This window comes from Prionailurus bengalensis, chromosome C1 (assembly GCF_016509475.1).
Source record: "Prionailurus bengalensis isolate Pbe53 chromosome C1, Fcat_Pben_1.1_paternal_pri, whole genome shotgun sequence".
In the NCBI taxonomy this organism is placed as follows: Eukaryota; Metazoa; Chordata; class Mammalia; order Carnivora; family Felidae; genus Prionailurus; species Prionailurus bengalensis.
Window position 1 is genome coordinate 204,656,699 of NC_057345.1, and position 17,492 is coordinate 204,674,190.

The 17,492-nt window shown below is 54.6% G+C and overlaps 1 protein-coding gene across 2 annotated transcripts; it reads left to right on the forward strand.

Annotated features, from left to right (window-relative positions):
- Nucleotides 1-1,223: 1,223 nt before the first annotated feature.
- LOC122481822 (serine/threonine kinase 11 interacting protein) lies at nt 1,224-17,208 on the forward strand. 2 transcript variants are annotated; one of them, XM_043577954.1, is made up of 25 exons: nt 1,224-1,330; nt 1,498-1,583; nt 4,086-4,291; nt 4,490-4,564; nt 4,854-4,949; nt 5,332-5,439; nt 5,557-5,628; nt 6,711-6,837; nt 7,071-7,174; nt 7,309-7,404; nt 7,639-7,680; nt 7,856-7,996; nt 8,208-8,292; nt 8,866-9,207; nt 9,613-9,818; nt 10,564-10,680; nt 10,782-10,959; nt 12,702-12,932; nt 13,046-13,149; nt 14,115-14,212; nt 14,306-14,484; nt 14,703-14,784; nt 14,999-15,069; nt 15,610-15,857; nt 16,800-17,208. In XM_043577954.1, exons 2-25 carry the CDS (start codon nt 1,523-1,525, stop codon nt 16,947-16,949), a joined length of 3,219 nt encoding a protein of 1,072 aa, XP_043433889.1. In that variant the 5' UTR covers nt 1,224-1,330; nt 1,498-1,522; the 3' UTR covers nt 16,950-17,208. The 2 variants fall into 2 exon arrangements, with proteins under 2 accessions (XP_043433889.1, XP_043433890.1); XM_043577955.1 differs by lacking the exon at nt 7,309-7,404.
- Nucleotides 17,209-17,492: the final 284 nt, after the last annotated feature.

Consider the following 17,492-nt stretch of genomic DNA (forward strand, 5'->3'; position numbering starts at 1 on the left):
TGACTGCCTTTTAGGCTTTTGGCTCATCACACAGTATGTGATAAACGCTAAATTGTCTGGTTTAGAGGCATAAATTGCCATTTCAAATATTATGTCTTTAGAAAAACAGATCCTTCAAATTTTGCAACTTGAGATAAAGGTAACTATAGTCTCACCCTCAACTGGTAAAGGATTCATTTGATTTTCCTCTGTAGAAAAGGCACTTAATTAAGAAAGGCACAACTCTCCCTGAAAAACAAATCGTTACATTTTTCTTTAATCTAGCTCAGTAGTTGATGTCTTTTTTTTTTTTTTTTAATGTTTATTTTGAGAAAGAGAGAGAGAAAACACAAGCGGGAGAGGGGCCAGAGAGAGGGAGAAAATCCCAAGCAGGCTCCTCCGTGGCGTCAGCGCAGAGCCCCACGCAGGGCTCCATCTCGCGAACCTTGAGATCATGACTTGAGCAGACGTCGAGCCCCAGGCTTAATCAACTGAGACGCCCAGGCGCCGGGAGGTCCTCTTTTGACCGGGAGCAAGGTGAAAGCTCTAATGGGAACTTGGAACCAGGAAAATTTGGCAGTCTTGACAAAATTGGTTACTAATTGAAAGACCTTTGCAGGTAACGTAGCCTCTGTGAACCTGTTTTTTTTTTTTTTCAAAGCTGGTCTAACAATTTTTATTCACGTGTTAGGAGACGGAACGCGGTAAAAACAAGAGACCTGATACACGTGGAGCATTACCAATCTCAGTATGAGAGTCTGACATTGCTGAAGGAAAAAAGGACAGATTTTGGAGGGACGTTAAGGAAAAACCGTCAAGGGGCACTGCAGAAGTGGCAAATTTGCCAGCTCCCGCTTTCGGCAGATACCAAAAAAACTCCTATGGCGGACTCGCTCTCCTTTAATTGGAAAACAAGTGTTCGCTTTGGCCGAGTCCTTTCCTCACTAAGAGAAAATTCCGTTTCCCAAAACTTTGCTTCCCCGCCCAGTCTGCAAACAACCAGTCACGTTTGTTTTCCTCACAGGGGCCGCGGCAAGCCGAGTGGAAGTCCCTTGCCGAGCGGAGCCCACGAGTGGGGCGGGGGTGGCGGTGGCGGTGGCGGCTCCCCTTCGGGCGGGGGGGGGGCGGAGGGGGCCGGGCCCAGCAGGTCGGAGCGCCGAGGGACCGCCCCGTCCGCACCCAGACCCCACCGCCTCCAGCCGACACGTCTGCACGACTTAGGGCGTGGTTTCCGGCAGCGCAGGCAAGCTTTCCGGTTGTCCCGCTTCCCCGCCTTCCTTCCGGGGCGGGACTTCCCGTCCATTATTGATAGGCGCCGGGCTGCAGAGTTGGTGGAAGGAGCACACAGGAGGTCAGTTTGGGTGGCTAGGTCTTATGCCCCTCGAAAGGGTACCCGACAGGATGCTCTTCCTCGCTCTCTCTCTTACTTTTTTTCCCTGCGAGGTCTCGGCTTGCTCGGACGTCCTAGGCTTTTTGTACTACCACCCACCTGAGGCTCTTCCGCTTCCTCTTTCTCAGGCTCCGCCCCCAGCGTCCCGTGGCCATGACGACCGCCCAGCGGGACGCCCTGGTGTGGAAGCTCGCCGGGCTGCTGCGGGAGTCTGGTGAGTGGGTACCTGGTTGATCTGGGGGCTGGGGCAGGGTGCGGATGCACCCTGCCTTACAGAGACACTCCCCCTAGGAGTCATAGAATTACAGCTGTTTAAGGTCACGAGGGTTCGAGCGTCAGTTCATTTTTTTTACTTCTCTGGGGTTTTTTCTCTGGTGCCATTGCTTACAGTGTCCTTTGTCTTTGACAGTTCAAACCTTAGCCATCCTTCGAGGTCCAACTCCAGTACCACTTCCTCCATGCGTTCTCTGATACTCTCAGAGGAAGGTGATCATTACTTGGCTGTAAGTCTCTGGAGACCAGGGACTAGTATAATCGTTGATGTGTGGCAAGATCCTTAGTATAGTTAAAAGCACGAGGTTTGTTGGAGTCAGATTCACTTGGGTTGGAATCCCAACCTTCTTTCAAACGTGGCGAAGTTAAGTTTTCAGAGCTTCAGTTTTCCTCACCAGCAAAATGGCATAATGATTGTACTTGACTCAAAAAGTTGTCGAGGGGATTAATTTTAATTCACGTAAAGCACTTAGGACAATGTTTGCATAATATGTAAGGGCTCAAAACTGGTAGCTGTTTTTACTAGAGTTTCTTCTTTCAGGACTTGGGCATGGTGGAGCCACACTGGTTGTTCAGTATGTGGTTGACATTAGTCGTGGTACAACAAGCCTTGGCTTTGAGATCACACAGAAGTACCAACTTCCTACCACCTATATAATCTCGGTTGATATTCTTTTCTAAGCTCTCATTTTCATATCTGAAAGAGGTGGTCAGTAGTGCTTCTCTTTAGGAGATTTTAAAGAAGTTTAAATGAGGTAACAAAGTTGTCTGTCACATACTACCCAATTCATGTTAGCTGCCTTCTAGCACTCTGTACTCCCATTGATGGTATCTGTGGAATCTCTGTTTATAGCAGTTTCAGTTTCTGGCTTGTTTTATTAACTGTGTATGTTATTTTATCTCTTGTAGACTGGGGGGCTCTTTGAGGGTGGGAAGAATCTTTGAACCCTGTCTGCATCTATCCTTTGTGTCAAGTACATAGACCATCTTTCAAGTAAGGTTACAGGATTTATTGGTTTGTTCAGACAAATCTGACCTGGTGCTCTAGGGGTTAGGCATGATGGTGTGTGTGTGTGTGTGTGTGTGTGTGTGTGTGTGTATGTGTATATGTGTATGTATGTATGTATTGCTATAAAGAGGAAGCTAGAGAGAGATATTTATGGTGATGGAATAGTTTTGTATTTTCATGGTGATGTTGGTTATAGGAATCCACACCAATGACAGTGGCATAGAACTATAGGGATGTACGTATATACATCGTCAGTTTCCTGCCTTTGATCGCTTACCACATTTACATAAAATGTAACCATTGGTGGAAACTGGGTGGAGGGTATAGAATACCTGTCTGTAACATTTTTGCAACATCCTTTGACTCTATCCTTGTTTTTATTTAAAACGTTAGTTTATTTTTGAGAGAGAAAGAGGGAGAGCATTTGTGTGCAAATAGGGGAGGAACAGAGAGAGAGAGAGACAGAATCCCAAGCAGGCTTCACGCTGCCAGGGCAGAGCCTAACCCAGGGCTTGAACTCACGAACCGTGAGATCAGGACCTGAGGCGAAATTAAGAGTTGGACACTTAGCGGACTGAGCCACCTAGCACCCCTATATCTTGGTTTAAAAAAAAAAAGTAAAAAAAAATATTTCTCTGTGCCTACCTCATAGCTATACTTTTTTAGGTGCAGTGACGGGTACCAAGGTGATCAAAAGATGCCCTCAAGGATGACAGTCTCGTTAGAGCAGTTTTAGCATAGAGATCAAGAATAGTACCAATGCTATAACGAGCGGTTATTCTTTTTATGACGTGCATTTTAGGATTGTTTGAAAGTTTCTGCAAGTGTGCCTATCTTTCAATCAGAAAAAGAAGCAAAGATGAAACCAACACGTGGGGCACCTGGCTGGTTGAGCGGTGGAGCATGTGACTCTTGATCTTGGGGTCATGGGCTTGAGCCCCATGTTGAATGTAGAGTTTACTTAAAAAAAAAAAAAAGATGAGACACATTACCAGCTTTTATGTAAAATGAATGATTATGGTCTAAAAGTACAGCAGTGTGACACAGTGAGAAGCCTGCCTGGAGGAGGTAGGTCTCAAGCTGAGCAGAGTGGAAGGGAATATCAGAAAACGAGGAAGCTGTGAACCACGCTGACTGTATTCCCAGCATCGTGAGTAGGCCAGACTCTCTTGAGCAGATGGTGAAAGAAAATTTGGAAAAGTCGGTTGGATGTAGTGACACGATTTCATATTTCAGGCTGAAGAGTTAGGACTTTTTGGGAAGATAGAGGGGAGCCATTGAAGACTTTTGGGCGGGGGAGGAGATAGTATGATCCTGGCAGTGGAAGATTACAGTGTGGATTGGACTGGGTGTGTCCTGGGGTCGCAGAGTCTTAGGATAAAGGGAAAGACCCTTTTGTTATGCTCTCCTTCCTGTCCACCCCTTTCCCTGCAGGTGATGTGGTCCTGTCTGGCCGTAGCACTCTGAGCCTGTTGACTGGCACCCTGCAGCAGCTGAGCCACGTATTTGAGCTGCACCTGGGACCATGGGGCCCTGGCCAGACAGGCTTTGTGGCTCTGCCCTCTCATCCCGCCGACTCCCCTGTCATCCTCCAGCTTCAGTTCCTCTTCGATGTGCTGCAGAAAACTCTTTCACTCAAGGTCCTGGGGTGGGAATTGGGTAGGATGTACACAGGGCCCAAGAGCCGGGGGTGGGTACATGGGTGCAAGAAGTCTGCAGGGCCCAGATCGAGGAGATGTGAGAGCTGTGGGTGGCTGTGCCGAGGAGGAAAGGTTAAGGAAAGGGAGCTGTGCTGGCCTCAGTGACATGAGTGGTTTTTTTGTTTTGTTTTGTTTTAGCTGGTACATGTCCCTGGTTCTGGCCTCCCAGGGCCCATCAAGATTTTTCCCTTCAAGTCCCTTCGGCATCTGGAGGTATGGAGTGTTGGATGCTGGCACACAAAACCCAGCTTGGGACAACCTTTTGGGAATGGAGAAAGAGAGATGGTCTCTTTTGCCGGGGTGGGGGGGGGGCAGGGGGGCAGGCCTGAGTGTGCCCATTGCTCTGTGGCAGTGTGACATCTGTCTCGTGTAACGGTTCCCTGAATCATAGTTGGCCTTGTCGACCTTTCCCTCCCTGTAAAAGGAGGGAAAGGGAGGCGAAGCGTCTGCCTTTTGTGAAGTTTTGTCTCCCTATTTCCTTCCCTCCTTTTCTCCACCACAGCTCCGAGGTGTCCCCATCCATTGCCTTCGTGGCCTCTGTGGCATCTACTCCCAGCTAGAGACCCTGATTTGCAGCAGGAGCATCCAGGCATTAGAGGTAAGGAGAATGAAGGCTGGGCCCGGATGCCCTGTTCTGAGGGACATAGAGGACCAAGCTCTGACATTCCCTCTTTTTTGCAGCCTTCCCTGCCTCCTGCTTCCCTCTGGACAGTGTCCTTGCCCCCTTTGCTCTGCTCCCAGAGCACTGTGTATCTGTTTATACGTTTATGGCCACACCTACCCTCTTGTATTCAATATTCCCATGTTTGTCTCCCCATTCTCCCCACAATGAACTCCTGGGGGCAGGGCCCTGGGCTTTCTTTCAGTCTGCCTCTGCAGACCGACTTTAGTATATAAAGAACGAATGAATGGCTGGGAGACAGCGTGGCCTTGCGTTGGGGAGGAGGGGACAGTGGCAGTAATGGAGCACCCTGTCTCAGGAGCTCCTCTCAGCCTGCGGTGGTGACCTCTGCTCTGCCCTGCCTTGGCTGGCTCTACTCTCTGCCAACTTCAGCTACAACGCACTGACTTCTTTAGACAGCTCCCTGGTGAGTGCCTGAGAGGGAAGGGAATTTGGGGAAGGACACGGACAGGCCCTTAGGGAGGAGGGCCAGCTGGTTGCACGGAGGTGTCTGATTCTCTGCTGCTTTTCCCATGCCCCCCAGCGTCTCTTGTCAGCTCTGCGCTTCCTGAATCTGAGCCACAATCAAGTGCAGGACTGTGAGGGCTTCCTGATGGTGAGTATGGGCAGGCTGGTTGGGGCTGGTACCACATGGGTCTCTGATTCTGCTCTGATCCTCTCTCCTGGACCTGGTTTTGCTCCCACCTTCGTCTTGTCCCCCGCCTTCCCCCAGGTGGGGCTGCATCCTGGAGGCAGTACTGTTTGAGAACTCAGGCTCTAGCATAAGACAGGCCAGCATTCAAATCTCAGCTCCTAATCCTTGTGTGATTTGGGACAAACTAACCTCTGAGTTTCTTCACCCATCAAGCAGAAGTCATAGGAGTACCTGCTTGTGTAGTATTACCGTGGGTGCGAAGGTTGTGGGATGTTGCTCAGCCTATGCCTAGCTCAGAAAAGATGGCTTCGGGAAGATGGTGAAGAGCCTTCTCCCACATCTCATAGTCAGGGGTGGCCAAAGTCAGACACTAGTTAATGTGGTGAGAACAGACTTTAATCCGTAACGCACCATTGGAGTAGTAATAAGCTAGCGTGGAATGTAATCAGCAGTAAAACTATTTTAATTGGTAGTAAACTTCAGCGTGAACTGAATTCCAATTCAGTTTGTGCAGAGATTACTGGGACCTTTAAAGGGAGAGTGAGGGAATGGGGCCGGGGAAGACAGGGGCTTGAGCAGATTCTCTCCAGTTAGTTTCCTCAGGTCAAGAAGGTAGAAATGTACAGAAAGCGGGAAGGGGGCACTGGTCCACGTGAAACCCATCTGGGTCTGGGTTTGCTAACCGGCGCTTGCCAGAGTTAGCTTCCTACCTTCCCACAGAGGCTGGGACACAGGGGCTGTAACTTCAGGCATTGGCTGCAACAAACTAAATTCTCCTGGCAGCCTGGAGTTTCTCTAGGACGGAACGGAAGGGGGTTGGAGTTGTCTTCCCAATGATGTGACCTTGAGCTATTAGGAACTATGCCAGTATTTGTTCAAGTCTGTTAACATGGTGCGGGGAGGGGGGTGTGGAGGACTGGATGAATCATTTGTGCTGAGAGTACGCAGTCTTTATAGGCCAAGGTTGAGGCCTGCTTGAAGGCTCAGAGGAGCCCGGCTAGAGTCTGGTCAAGGAGAGAATCTTTGTCACCAACCCCTCTCAGGACTTGTCTGAGCTCTGCCATCTGGACATCTCCTATAACCACCTGCATATGGTGCCAAGAATAGGACCCTCAGGGGCCGCTCTGGGGACCCTGATACTGCGAGGCAATGAGCTCCGGAGCCTGCAGGGTGAGTGGGAGTTTGGGGAGGGAAGTGGGGGGCCAGAGAGTAGGCGGGGGCACACAGGGTTTTAGGGGCAATGTGAGACTGAGAGTGGTCCGGGAACCGCATGCCTCCAGGGCCTCTTGTGGGTCTACGGGTAGGTCTGAGATGCCCAGGCTGGTCTTTCCGCTGCATGTCCCCCAGCACCCTGCCCCCTGAACTCACCCACCTGTCCTTCCTCCCTTCTCATCTGCACCCAGGCCTGGAGCGGCTGAGGAACCTGCGGCACCTGGATGTGGCATACAACCTGCTAGAAGGACACAGGGAGCTGTCCCCGTTGTGGCTACTGGCTGAGCTCCGCAAGGTGAGTCTTGAGCGCTTCCGGGACTTGGGAGCCAGCTGTGCGCCTCTCCCTCCCTCCTGGACTGATTTGGTGAGTGCCCTTCCTCACTCAGGGAGGCCTGAGGCCCATCTCAGTCTCCCCTTCCTGCTCTTCAGCTCTACCTGGAGGGGAACCCTTTGTGGTTCCACCCTGCGCATCGGGCGGTCACTGCCCAGTACTTGTCACCCCGTGTCAGGGATGCTGCAGCAGGCGTGAGTAATCTTCTCACATCCGCTCTGCTGTCCCTTTCTTGCCTGGTCCTGCCCTCGCCCCCTTGTGCCTCTTTCCACCTCATCCTTGGGTGAGGGGCCATAGCCCCGGACTCCCTGCTTGTTATGCTGTTGCCCCTCGCTGAGCCTAGCGGTCCCTGGGCTGAAGGGTTTCCCTGCGTGGGCAGGCAGGAACTCTACCACCAACACGACCCCTCCTCTTTTGTCTTTGCTCAGTTCCTTCTCGACGGGAAAGTCTTGTCACTGACTGACTTTCAGGTTAGTATGCTGGGAGCTCTGGGAATAGGATTGGTTTGGGAGGACATGAAAGGGGTCCCAGGGTAGGGGTCTTTCTGGGAAGCTGCAAAGTAGGGCCTGTCCTCTGGCTAGCCTGGCAGGGCAGAGGTGTACCTCTGGCTCCAACCTTTCTGTCCTTCCTGTTGTCACACCCCAGCTCTCCACATCCTCCAGCTCCATGGCTCCACCTGTGCTCTGGCCAGCAGGGAGTACTGTTGAAACCTCAGGTGGCCCTGACTTGAGCGACAGCATCTCCTCTGGGGGCGTTGTGGCCCAGCCCCCACATCGTAAGGTTAAGGTAGACGGTGTCCTAGGCTGCCTTGTGCTGGGGTTGAGTCCCTTTAATGGGTGCTCTGGTTTATCGATGGGCTGAAAATAGTAAGGCCTCGTGAGTGGGGCTTTCTGGGTAGGTTGGGTGGGGCTTTCTGGGTAGGTTGGGTGGGTGGCCATGGATGGCAGGGTGGGAGGCCCTGGCTTTCATAGAGCATGGGCCCTCTGTCCACCTTCAGAGCCGAGTCCGTGTGAGGCGAGCAAGTATCTCGGAACCCAGTGATACAGACCCAGAGCCCCGTACTCTGGACCCCTCCCCGGCTGGTAAGTCCGCCATGCTCCCAGCTGCCCTTGCCCAGTCCTGTCTTCAGTGTCCTGTCCCAGTCTTCTCGGTAGAAGGATTCTGTCTGTGGTGGAGCACAGCATTATAGAGGGCCTCGTAGGCTTTCCTCTTTCTTTCTAATTTAGGGAAAGGAGAAGAGACCACTCTTGGGCAGCATTTTCCAAAGTGTTTTTCAAGGAACGTGAATTTTGTAGGCTGTCGAAAGGTCACTTGATGACTAGATTGCGTGGGAACTTCCGGGCTAACCAAAGCCAAATAGACGTCCTCCTTCTAGGACGTCTCAGGACCTCCAGGGTGCCCCCTTGTATCTCGAATCTCCCAAGGAGTGGATGTTGTGTGGTTCCGAATTGCACACGACCACAGGTGTTCTACAGGACATGCTTCAGGACACGCTGCTGAGGGGAAGCCTTTAGTTTCCCCCTGATGCCCAGCCCCTATTAACATTACACACCCGTTTACTTCACTGTGAGGGAGAGTTGCAGAAGAGGTCGGGCTCGGCGGGGGTTGTGGTGGGGGCGTGGGCTTGCTCAGTGGTGCTCTCCCCACCGGCCCAGGGCAGTTTGTGCAGCAGCATCGGGAACTTGAACTCATGAACAGCTTCCGGGAACGGTTTGGCTGTGACTGGCTACAGTATAGGAATCACCTGGAGACCTCTGGGACCCCGGTTCTGGCTGCCTCCCAGACCCCTGCCCTCAGCACTCTGTGCCCAGACACCCTGAGCCCAGGGTCTGTGCCTGGGCCTCCCCGCCCAGAGAAGGAGTCACCACAGGAAATGGCAGAGGAGGTCAGGCTACGGCCGGAGCCCCGGGAAGAAGAGGTGGTGGAGGAGCTGGTGAAGGAGGAAGAAGGAAAGGAGGAAGAAGAGGAGGAGGAGCAGGAGCGGAATGAAGTGGAGGGTGAGTTGTGAGCGCTCAGTGCCCGTCAGGGAGACGGGGCCCGGTGCTGGTGGCATATCTGGGAGAGTTAGGAAAACCCAGACTGGGGATAGCTCACCCCTGCAGTCTTTCTTAATGTTTATTTTTGAGAGAGAAACAGAGGGCGAATGGGAGTGGGGCAGAGAGAGAGGGAGACACAGAATCGGAAGCAGGCTCCAGGCTCCGAGCTGTCAGCACAGAGCCCGACACGGGGCTCGAACCCACGGACTGTGAGACCATGACCTGAGCCGAAGTCAGACGCTCAACCGACTGAGCCATCCAGGCGCCCCTGGCTTACCCCTCTTGGATGGAAGGCCACCCCTTGGGAGGGCAGAGTCAGGGATACCTCTCTCTTCTTATGGGGCTGCTCCCCTGATCTCTCCTCAGCGGAACTGTGTCGCCCCATGTTGGTGTGTCCCCTGGAGGGGCCTGAGGGCGTGCGGGGCAGGGAATGCTTTCTCCGGGTCACTTCTGGCCACCTGTTTGAGGTGGAACTCCAAGCGGCCCGGACCCTGGCACGGCTGGAGCTCCAGAGTCTAGAGGCGGCTGAGGTGGAGCCCGAGCCTCGGACCGGCAGAGAAGCGGTGCTCGAGGTGAGCGGTGGTGTTAGGGGTCCTGGAAGAGGGGCTGGGCTTTTTGCAGGAGCCGACTCGGACAGCATGGTTGTTGGGTGCAAAGCACTGGACTGCGAGTTTCCCACAGTCTCTCGTTGGCTCTTGGAGCAGAAGAGGGAAGTTGCGGGGGCAAAGGCATGGGCCCAGGCAGCCTGGGAGGCTGGGCTGCTGAGCTGGAGCGTGGATGGCAGCAGGAGCATTTTCATGACATCCAGAGCTACTGTTCTCTGCCATGCTGTCAGTATAACCGGAATCCCTCTGGTCCACTCTCTACTCTCCCCTCCCCTCCCCTCCCCTCCCCTCCCCTCCCCTCCCCTCCCCTCCCTTCCCTTCCCTTCCCTTCCCTTCCCTTCCCTTCCCTTCCCTTCCCTCCCCTCCCCCTCCCCTCCCCTCCCCTCCCCTCCCCTCCCCTCCCCTCCCCTCCCTTCCCTTCCCTTCCGCCTTTTGCCTTTTCTTCTTTCTTTCTTTTTTAACGTTTTTATTATTTGTTTTTGAAAGAGACAGAGACAGAGACAGAGTGTGACTGGGGGAGGGGCAGAGAGAGGGAGACATGGAACCTGAAGCAGGCTCCAGGCTCTGAGCTGTCAGCACAGAACCTGCTGTAGGGCTCGAACCCACGAAGCATGAAATCATGACCTAAGCCAAAGTTGGACGCTTAACCGACTGAGCCATCCAGGCGCCCCTTCTCTACTCTTTTCTACGCAGTCCCCCTCTTTGTGTGCAGGGCTCAGATCCGCTCCCCAGGGCCCCTGTCCTTGTTCTGCGTTTCTCCTATATTTGCCCTGACCGGCAGCTGCGTCGATATGTGGTGCTGGAGCCCGATGCCCATGCAGCTATCCAGGTAATGGGGCCCGGAGCGAGGCCCAGGAGGCTGGGGAAGGATTGGGGGGTCAAGGGCCAGGGTCCATTGCTCACAGCTGCTTCTGGCCAACCCTGTATCAGGAGCTGCTTGCCGTGTTGACCCAAGCAGCCACCACGGCTCAGTGTCAGCTTGGGGAAGCAAGAGACCCGCTGAGGGGCAGACTCCAGTGTCTACGTTGTGGCCATGAGTTCAAGCCAGAGGAGCCCAGGTTGGGATTAGACAGTGAGGAAGGCTGGAGGCCTCTGTTCCAAGAGACAGGTACGGGCCCTGCCCTTGGCCTTCCTGCCCACACCTCTCCCACCATTTCAGAGACAGTGGCTTTGAGGGAGGGAGTGTGGAGGGGGAACCCCAGGGAAGGGAAGGAATTGGGACCAGCTTTTCTGCCTGGAGGAAAATAGACTCATCTGTCTGATACATTTATCAAAAAAAAAAAAAAAAAAAAGAAAAGGAGCAAAAAGAGAATTATATTCTTTCTTTTTGAAAGTCAGGAAATACAATCTCTGAAACTATTTAAACGTACTCATTATTTTTTCATAACTTGAAGGCTCTTTCCACTTTTTCTGGCTAATATTTAGAAACTGCATAAAAGCTCCTGAGCTCTCACTGCAGTATTGGGTGTAGTGCTGTCCTCTGAGTGTGTTTGGCTGTTGAGTAAGATGCTGTGGGAGTTGGCTGAGATGGTCCTTCCTTGACTGACCTTGGAAGCTACTTCATATCGAGCGGTGCCTCATGGCATCTTTTCACACTATGTTCTTTAAAGGGAGAGATTTTTTTTCACTGTAGATCAGTTAAAAAGCTATGTCTTTGAAGACATTAAAGAAAAAAAATATTCTTGATAACGTCTGTGTTGAAACGTATGACTTTTGGTAGCCACTTTTTTCTTCTTGGCAGCGGCTAGAGCAGAGGTTTAAAGTTTATTGAGAAAATAGACCCCTTTCCACCCCCCTCTCTAAACCTCCCTCCCCAGAGGCCCAGAAGTACAATGTATACAGTGGAAAGAGCCCCATCCCCTCTAAGACCTTTCTGTGCTCCACAGGGTCACGTGGCCCCTGGGGTCCCTTCAGTGGGTCATTATTATAATTGAACGTTCCTGTGTGTTACGTCCTCTTTTTATTTGAGCCTTGGTTACCTCATCTGAACAAAGAAGGGAGTGAACTTGTCCTCTGTACTGTTAGGAGATTTAAATGTGACAAAGACGCCAGGCACAGTGTCTGGCACAAAGCACAGGTCCTCCGTAAATGGTAGCTACCACCGCTAGCCTCAGCTCCATGGTCTCAGTCCAGGTACGTTCAGTTATTAGATCGTTGCTTTCCTCATTTGCAAAATGGGGTCGGGAGAGTTTTGATTCTGTTGTCAGAGGTTCTAGCGTATGCCCAGCACGCTATAGCTGCTCAAGGAATGTTTTTTCTCTTGCTGCCGATCCCTGACCTGGGTTCTTTACCTGGTCCGTTCACCCATCCTGACAACTCTGTGAGATAGGCACTGTCATCACCCTCTGTTACCGAAGAGGAACCAGGCTCAGGGAGCTTAGGTGACTTGTCATAATTGCCTAGATGACAGCTGTTAAGTGACAGAGTCTGGAATTGGACCCATACCTGGCACCCTGCCTTCCTGATCTGTTGATTTGGAGCTTTCAGACGTGGCTGGTGGAGCATCAGAGCACGTGACCAGCCTGAGGCTGTGGGAGGGGACCAGAGCAGGGCCTGGCTGAGTTTGGTCCTCTCTGAGAAGGCCTCAAATCAGAAGGTGGGGTCCATTTTGAGGAGGTTGCAGGCCATGGGTCTGGGTTTGCTGCTCCCTCACCGGGATGGAGGGTGGTTAACAGGCCTGCAGAGGGAGTGGGGAGAGGGGCGTTGGGAATGGTAGGAGTGTATGGAGCTGGAGATGTCGGTCAGGGGGAGTCCAAGAGGGGGTGGGGAACATTATGAGCGTGGTAGGGGATTGTGACACTGTGGGGCGGAGGGGTGGTTCACAGGGACTGTGCCCATCCTTCCTTCCAGAATCTCCTGCTGTATGTCCAAACTGTGGTAGCGATCATGTGGTTCTCCTGGCTCTGTCCCTGGGAACCACCAACAGGGAGCATAGGGAGGGAGAGCAATCGCCAGCTCCCTTGCAGTCCACCAGCACTGTCTGTGACCCTTCTGACCACAGTGACCACCGCGACAGGGCCGACCCAGCCCCATCTCAGGCACCAGGCTCCTTAGATCACCACAGTTGGAGCCTCAGTCCCCGTGAGTAGAGGTGAAACGAGACAGGGGTGGTGTTTGCGGGAGGGAGGAGGTCCTGCCGGGGAGGCGGGACGGCGCTGTGGCAGCCAAGGCTGACGGCCCACTGCTGCCCCCAGCCCCTGAGCGCCACGGCCTCCGCTCCGTGGACCACCGACTCCGGCTCTTCCTGGATGTTGAGGTGTTCACCGATGCCCAGGAGGAGTTCCAGTGCTGCACCAAGGTCTGCGCCAGCCCGACACTGCCCCGCGCCTCTCACTGACCAGAGTGCCTACTCGCTGCCAGCGCAGCAGATCGTGTCAGGGCAGTGGTTCTGGAAGCACCGGGTCCGGTTCCCGGTTTCAACTCCAGCGGTCACGTGCAGCGTGGCTGTGATATCGGAGTCTCAGTTGTCACCGCTCTGCAACGGGGGTAGCAGGGCCTGCCTTACAGAGCTTGGTGGCGTCAGTGAGGCCCGCGTCACAGCTGCCTAGCACAGCACCTGGCGCTCGAGGGGGACCTCCCGTTGCTGTTGTAGATCTATGATGTCACTGGTTCCTCTTTGAGCATCTAGCATGTGCAGGACACTAAGGGTCTAGGGTAAATTGGTGTCGCCAGCCGTCTTACGTTGTGGTGTGAGAAACCCGATGGTCTGGGAAGGGCTGGGATCGGGCTGAGTGAGGGAGCCTCTCTTTGGGGAGCCGATCTAAGGTGTAATTCGGGTCTTGAAAAAGTAGTTACAGAGTAGGAGGTGAGGATCTGGGGGGAGGAAATAGCATGTAGGTGGGGGCCTGAGAGAGGAGCTAGCGCGTGGGGAAGACTGCTGTCGGGGCAGCAGGAGGAGGGGGCGGGAGGGGGCAGGTGTCCTGAGAGGAGTCTGAAGAGGGAGGCAGGGGTCAGTTGAGGGGCAGCCTCAAGTGCCCGCCAAGGGGATTGGACCCGATCCCAAGGGCCGCAGGAGCCCTGAGGCAGGGGAGTGGCAGTCTAGTTTGCTTTAGGATGGTCCGGCAGAGTGTGGAGGGTGGGCCAGAGGGGGCATGGTGCCAGGCAGGGAAACCCGCTGAGCCCAGCTGAGGGTCAGGGTGCAGGGGGGTGGGGCCAGGGTGCGTGAGCACCGGGGGGAGGGTTGAGCACAGCGAACCTGTTCTCAGCCTGGCAGCCTCCTCCCTGGTCCTCCCTTGTTTCTCATTAATTTTCCCTGCTCCTCAGGTGCCCGTCGTGTTGGCAGGCCACCCTGGGGAGTTTGTGTGTCTTGTAGTGGTGTCTGACCACAGGCTTTACATGTTAAAAGTGACAGGGGAGATAAGGTGAGCAAGCGGGGCCGCCAGGGTCAGGGCGGGGCCCCCTTGGGTCTCATACCACTCACTGTTCGCCACCGCTTTGACCCTGCCTCTCCTCAGCGGGCCTCCGGCTAGCTGGCTACAGCCAACCCTGGCCGTCCCCCTGCACGACCTGAGTGGCCTCGAACTGGGGCTGGCAGGACAGAGTCTGCGGCTGGAGTGGGCTGCCGGGACAGGCAGCTGTGTCCTGCTGCCCCGAGATGCCAGACATTGCCGGGCTTTCCTAGATGAGCTCACCGGTGAGAGGGGGGAGAGGGGGAAGGGAGGTGCAGGGAGGGCAGGTGGGGGCTGCCTGTGTCTGGCAGCTGCAGCGGAGACAGACGGGTACTGGGACTCGTCCATTGTAGAGGTTTCTGAAATCTAGAGATCGTGAGAACGGAAGGTGTTGAGAGGCGGAGAGGGTGGGTGGAAGAGGTGGGGTCGCTGAGGTTCCCTGTCCCTGGCCGGCTCGGTCCAGATGTCTTGCAGGCTCTGCCTCCTGCCTGGAGGAGCAGTGTCAGTGCCACAGAGGAGGAGGTAACCCCGGAGCACCGCCTCTGGTGAGTGGATAGCAGGCCGAGGCCGGGCTCGGTGGCCCATGCGGCCGCTCTTGGTGCACAGGCCCTCGCCACCAGCTCCGGCCACGGTTAGGCCCTGAGCACCTGGGCCTGCCACCTGCCCTCACGCCTGCACCCCCCTGACCCAGCTCTGGTCCCTCCTCCCTGCCCCTCTCAGTATTTTCTGCCCCCCTCGCTGACCACACCTTCTCCCCAGGCCTTTGCTGGAGAGGGGCTCTTCCTCGGAGCCTCCCCTGTTCTTCTACCTTCGGGTGTTCCTGGTGGAAGGTAAGGCTTCGGTACCTCTTCTTGTCCAGGCCGCTGGCTGCACCTCCCCCCCATCCCCCCCCGTGCCTCTCATGCCGTGGTAGCAATTTTCAGCTCCTGGAATCCGGACTTCCTCTCACTCACAGGCACACCCAAATGACAGCCTCAGTCTTCCCGGCCTCTCTGAGGGGGGCCAGGAGGTTTCCTGGGTCCTCAGTTGCTCAGAGACCTTTGCTTCCGGGTATGGGCTTTCTATGAAGTGGAGCCGATTGGCTGGGTCTGCTCCACCTCATCCTGTCAGAGGAGGCGAGTGGATCTTTCTTTCTGAGTGGGGTGGGTGGTGGGGCAGGTTCCCTTTGTCTTGGGCCTCAGGTTTTGGAAGCTAGAGATGCCTGGAGTTTGGAGAAGGGAGGGCCCTGGCCTCCAGGGGCACAGGCTGCTCTCTGACCACCTCAGCAGGGTGTGGTTCACTCCTCTCAAGCGCACTGGGATGCTGCCCCGGGGATCTGGGCTCCTCTGCGGCTTTCCACCCTGGGCCTCGCCCTGTCTCTTTCCCTCTAGGCCCTGCAACCTGCCCTGTGTCCCTGTTGATGACTCTGTCCACCCTGTACCTGTTAGAGGAGGACGTGGCAGGGTCCCAGGCAGAGCCTCCTCTTCCAGCACCATCTGGTGAAGCTTCTGAGAAGTCCCTGCCCTTGGGGCTGGGCCCTTCTGTGCATGTCAGGGAGCAGTGGCCACTCAGCAGCCTGAGCTCGGTGCTGCTGTATCGCACGGCCCCGGGGGACCTACGACTGGTCTTCTATGACGAGGTGTGTGTGTGTGTGTGAGAGAGAGAGAGAGAAAGAGAGAGAGAGAGAGAGATGAGGACAGGGGTGGTGGGCAGTGTGGGAAATGAGTCTAGGAGGGCTGGGCATTGGGGGCAGTGTGGATGTGATGGGCAGTCATGCTGGAGGGAGCATGGAGAAGTGGGGTGCAGGGAACTGGGGGGCTCGCTGGGTGTCTGGATCAGCAGCAGGTAGAGGCGGGGGAGACAGCCATGGGAACCCCATGGACCTGGAGCCTGGCTTTGTGTTGCCTGGGAAGCCTTTCATGACGCACCGGCTGCCGCTTGGAGTTCGTGTTCGATTGGGCCCCAGTGCCAGCCATCTGGTTTTCACAGCCTCAGTGGGAGGAGTACTCTCATTAGGCCTATTACAGATGGAGAAACTGAGGCTTGGGGACATTAACTTACTTGCCTGGGTCACAAGTGGTAGATGCAGAAATTGAACTCCAGCCAATTCCTTGGAACTGACTCCAGAACTTATATTCTGAAAAATGCTGGATTAAAAGAACAAGATAGTAAATGTGAAAGCCTTCTGGGGGGCCTCCAGTAAGTGTTGATTGCGTTCTGTTTAAAAAGCTCAAAGTCAGGGGCGCCTGGGTGGCGCAGTCGGTTAAGTGTCCGACTTCAGCCAGGTCACGATCTCGCGGTCTGGGAGTTCGAGCCCCGCGTCGGGCTTTGGGCTGATGGCTCGGAGCCTGGAGCCTGTTTCCGATTCTGTGTCTCCCTCTCTCTCTGCCCCTCCCCCATTCATGCTCTGCCTCTCTCTGTCCCAAAAATAAATAAACGTTAAAAAAAAAAAAAAAAAAAAAAGCTCAAAGTCAGGGTCTCCTACAGGGAGTGACACAGGCTTGGGGAAGGAAAGACGCCTTTGAGTCGAGGGGCGGTGGGTCCTCTGTGAGCCTCACCTCACCGCCACTTTGTCTGCCAGGTGTCCCGGCTGGAGAGTTTTTGGGCACTTCGGGTTGTGTGTCCTGAGCAGCTGACGGCCCTGTTGGCCTGGATCCGGGAGCCCTGGGAGGAGTTGTTTTCCATCGGACTCCGGACTGTGACCCAGGAGGCTCTAGATCTTGACCGGTGAGGCTTCCTTGCCGACCCCGCTTTGGCCTTAGGAGCCACGGCTGCAGACTGTCTCTCCAGACTCTGGCTGTGGACTTCTCCAGCCTTTGGACGCTCAGTGAGGCCCCAGAATGACCCAGGAAAGGGTCATCTCACCCAAGGGAAGGGTGAGAGAAGTTGCCTGGCCTGGTCTGGCCCAAGGGGTCAAGCTAAGTGGTCAGTAGGAACGTGTCTCCTGCACAGTGTCTCAGGTATCAATAAATTGTTTCCATTCCAGAGGCCATGGAGGTATTGACATGTGTCATTCATGCAGCCTGCCGCTCCTTTCTCTCTTCCAACAGAAACTACCCCACCCATAGCTCTCCCTCAGTGGACAGCGCAAGCAGCCTTGCTTTTTCTGTGAGACCCCATCTCCAACCCCACTCTGCCCTGGCTGATGGGAGCAAGTAGGACCCCTGACTCGTGGGCCCCAGTCCACAGCCAGCAGTGCCTGTTACGGGGCCTGATGTGGAAATCACTGCCTAACGAACAGTCGGGCCAGTTCGATTCTCACTGTCTCGGATTA

What these genes read in the sequence shown, in the direction of transcription:
- LOC122481822 (XM_043577954.1), top strand. Translation starts at nt 1,523, where the DNA reads ATGACGACCGCCCAGCGGGACGCCCTGGTGTGGAAGCTCGCCGGGCTG. An exon ending in AAAGTGACAGGGGAGATAAG is followed by an intron (nt 14,213 to 14,305) that starts GTGAGCAAGCGG and finishes GCCTCTCCTCAG; the next exon opens with CGGGCCTCCGGCTAGCTGGC. An exon ending in GACTGGTCTTCTATGACGAG is followed by an intron (nt 15,858 to 16,799) that starts GTGTGTGTGTGT and finishes TTTGTCTGCCAG; the next exon opens with GTGTCCCGGCTGGAGAGTTT.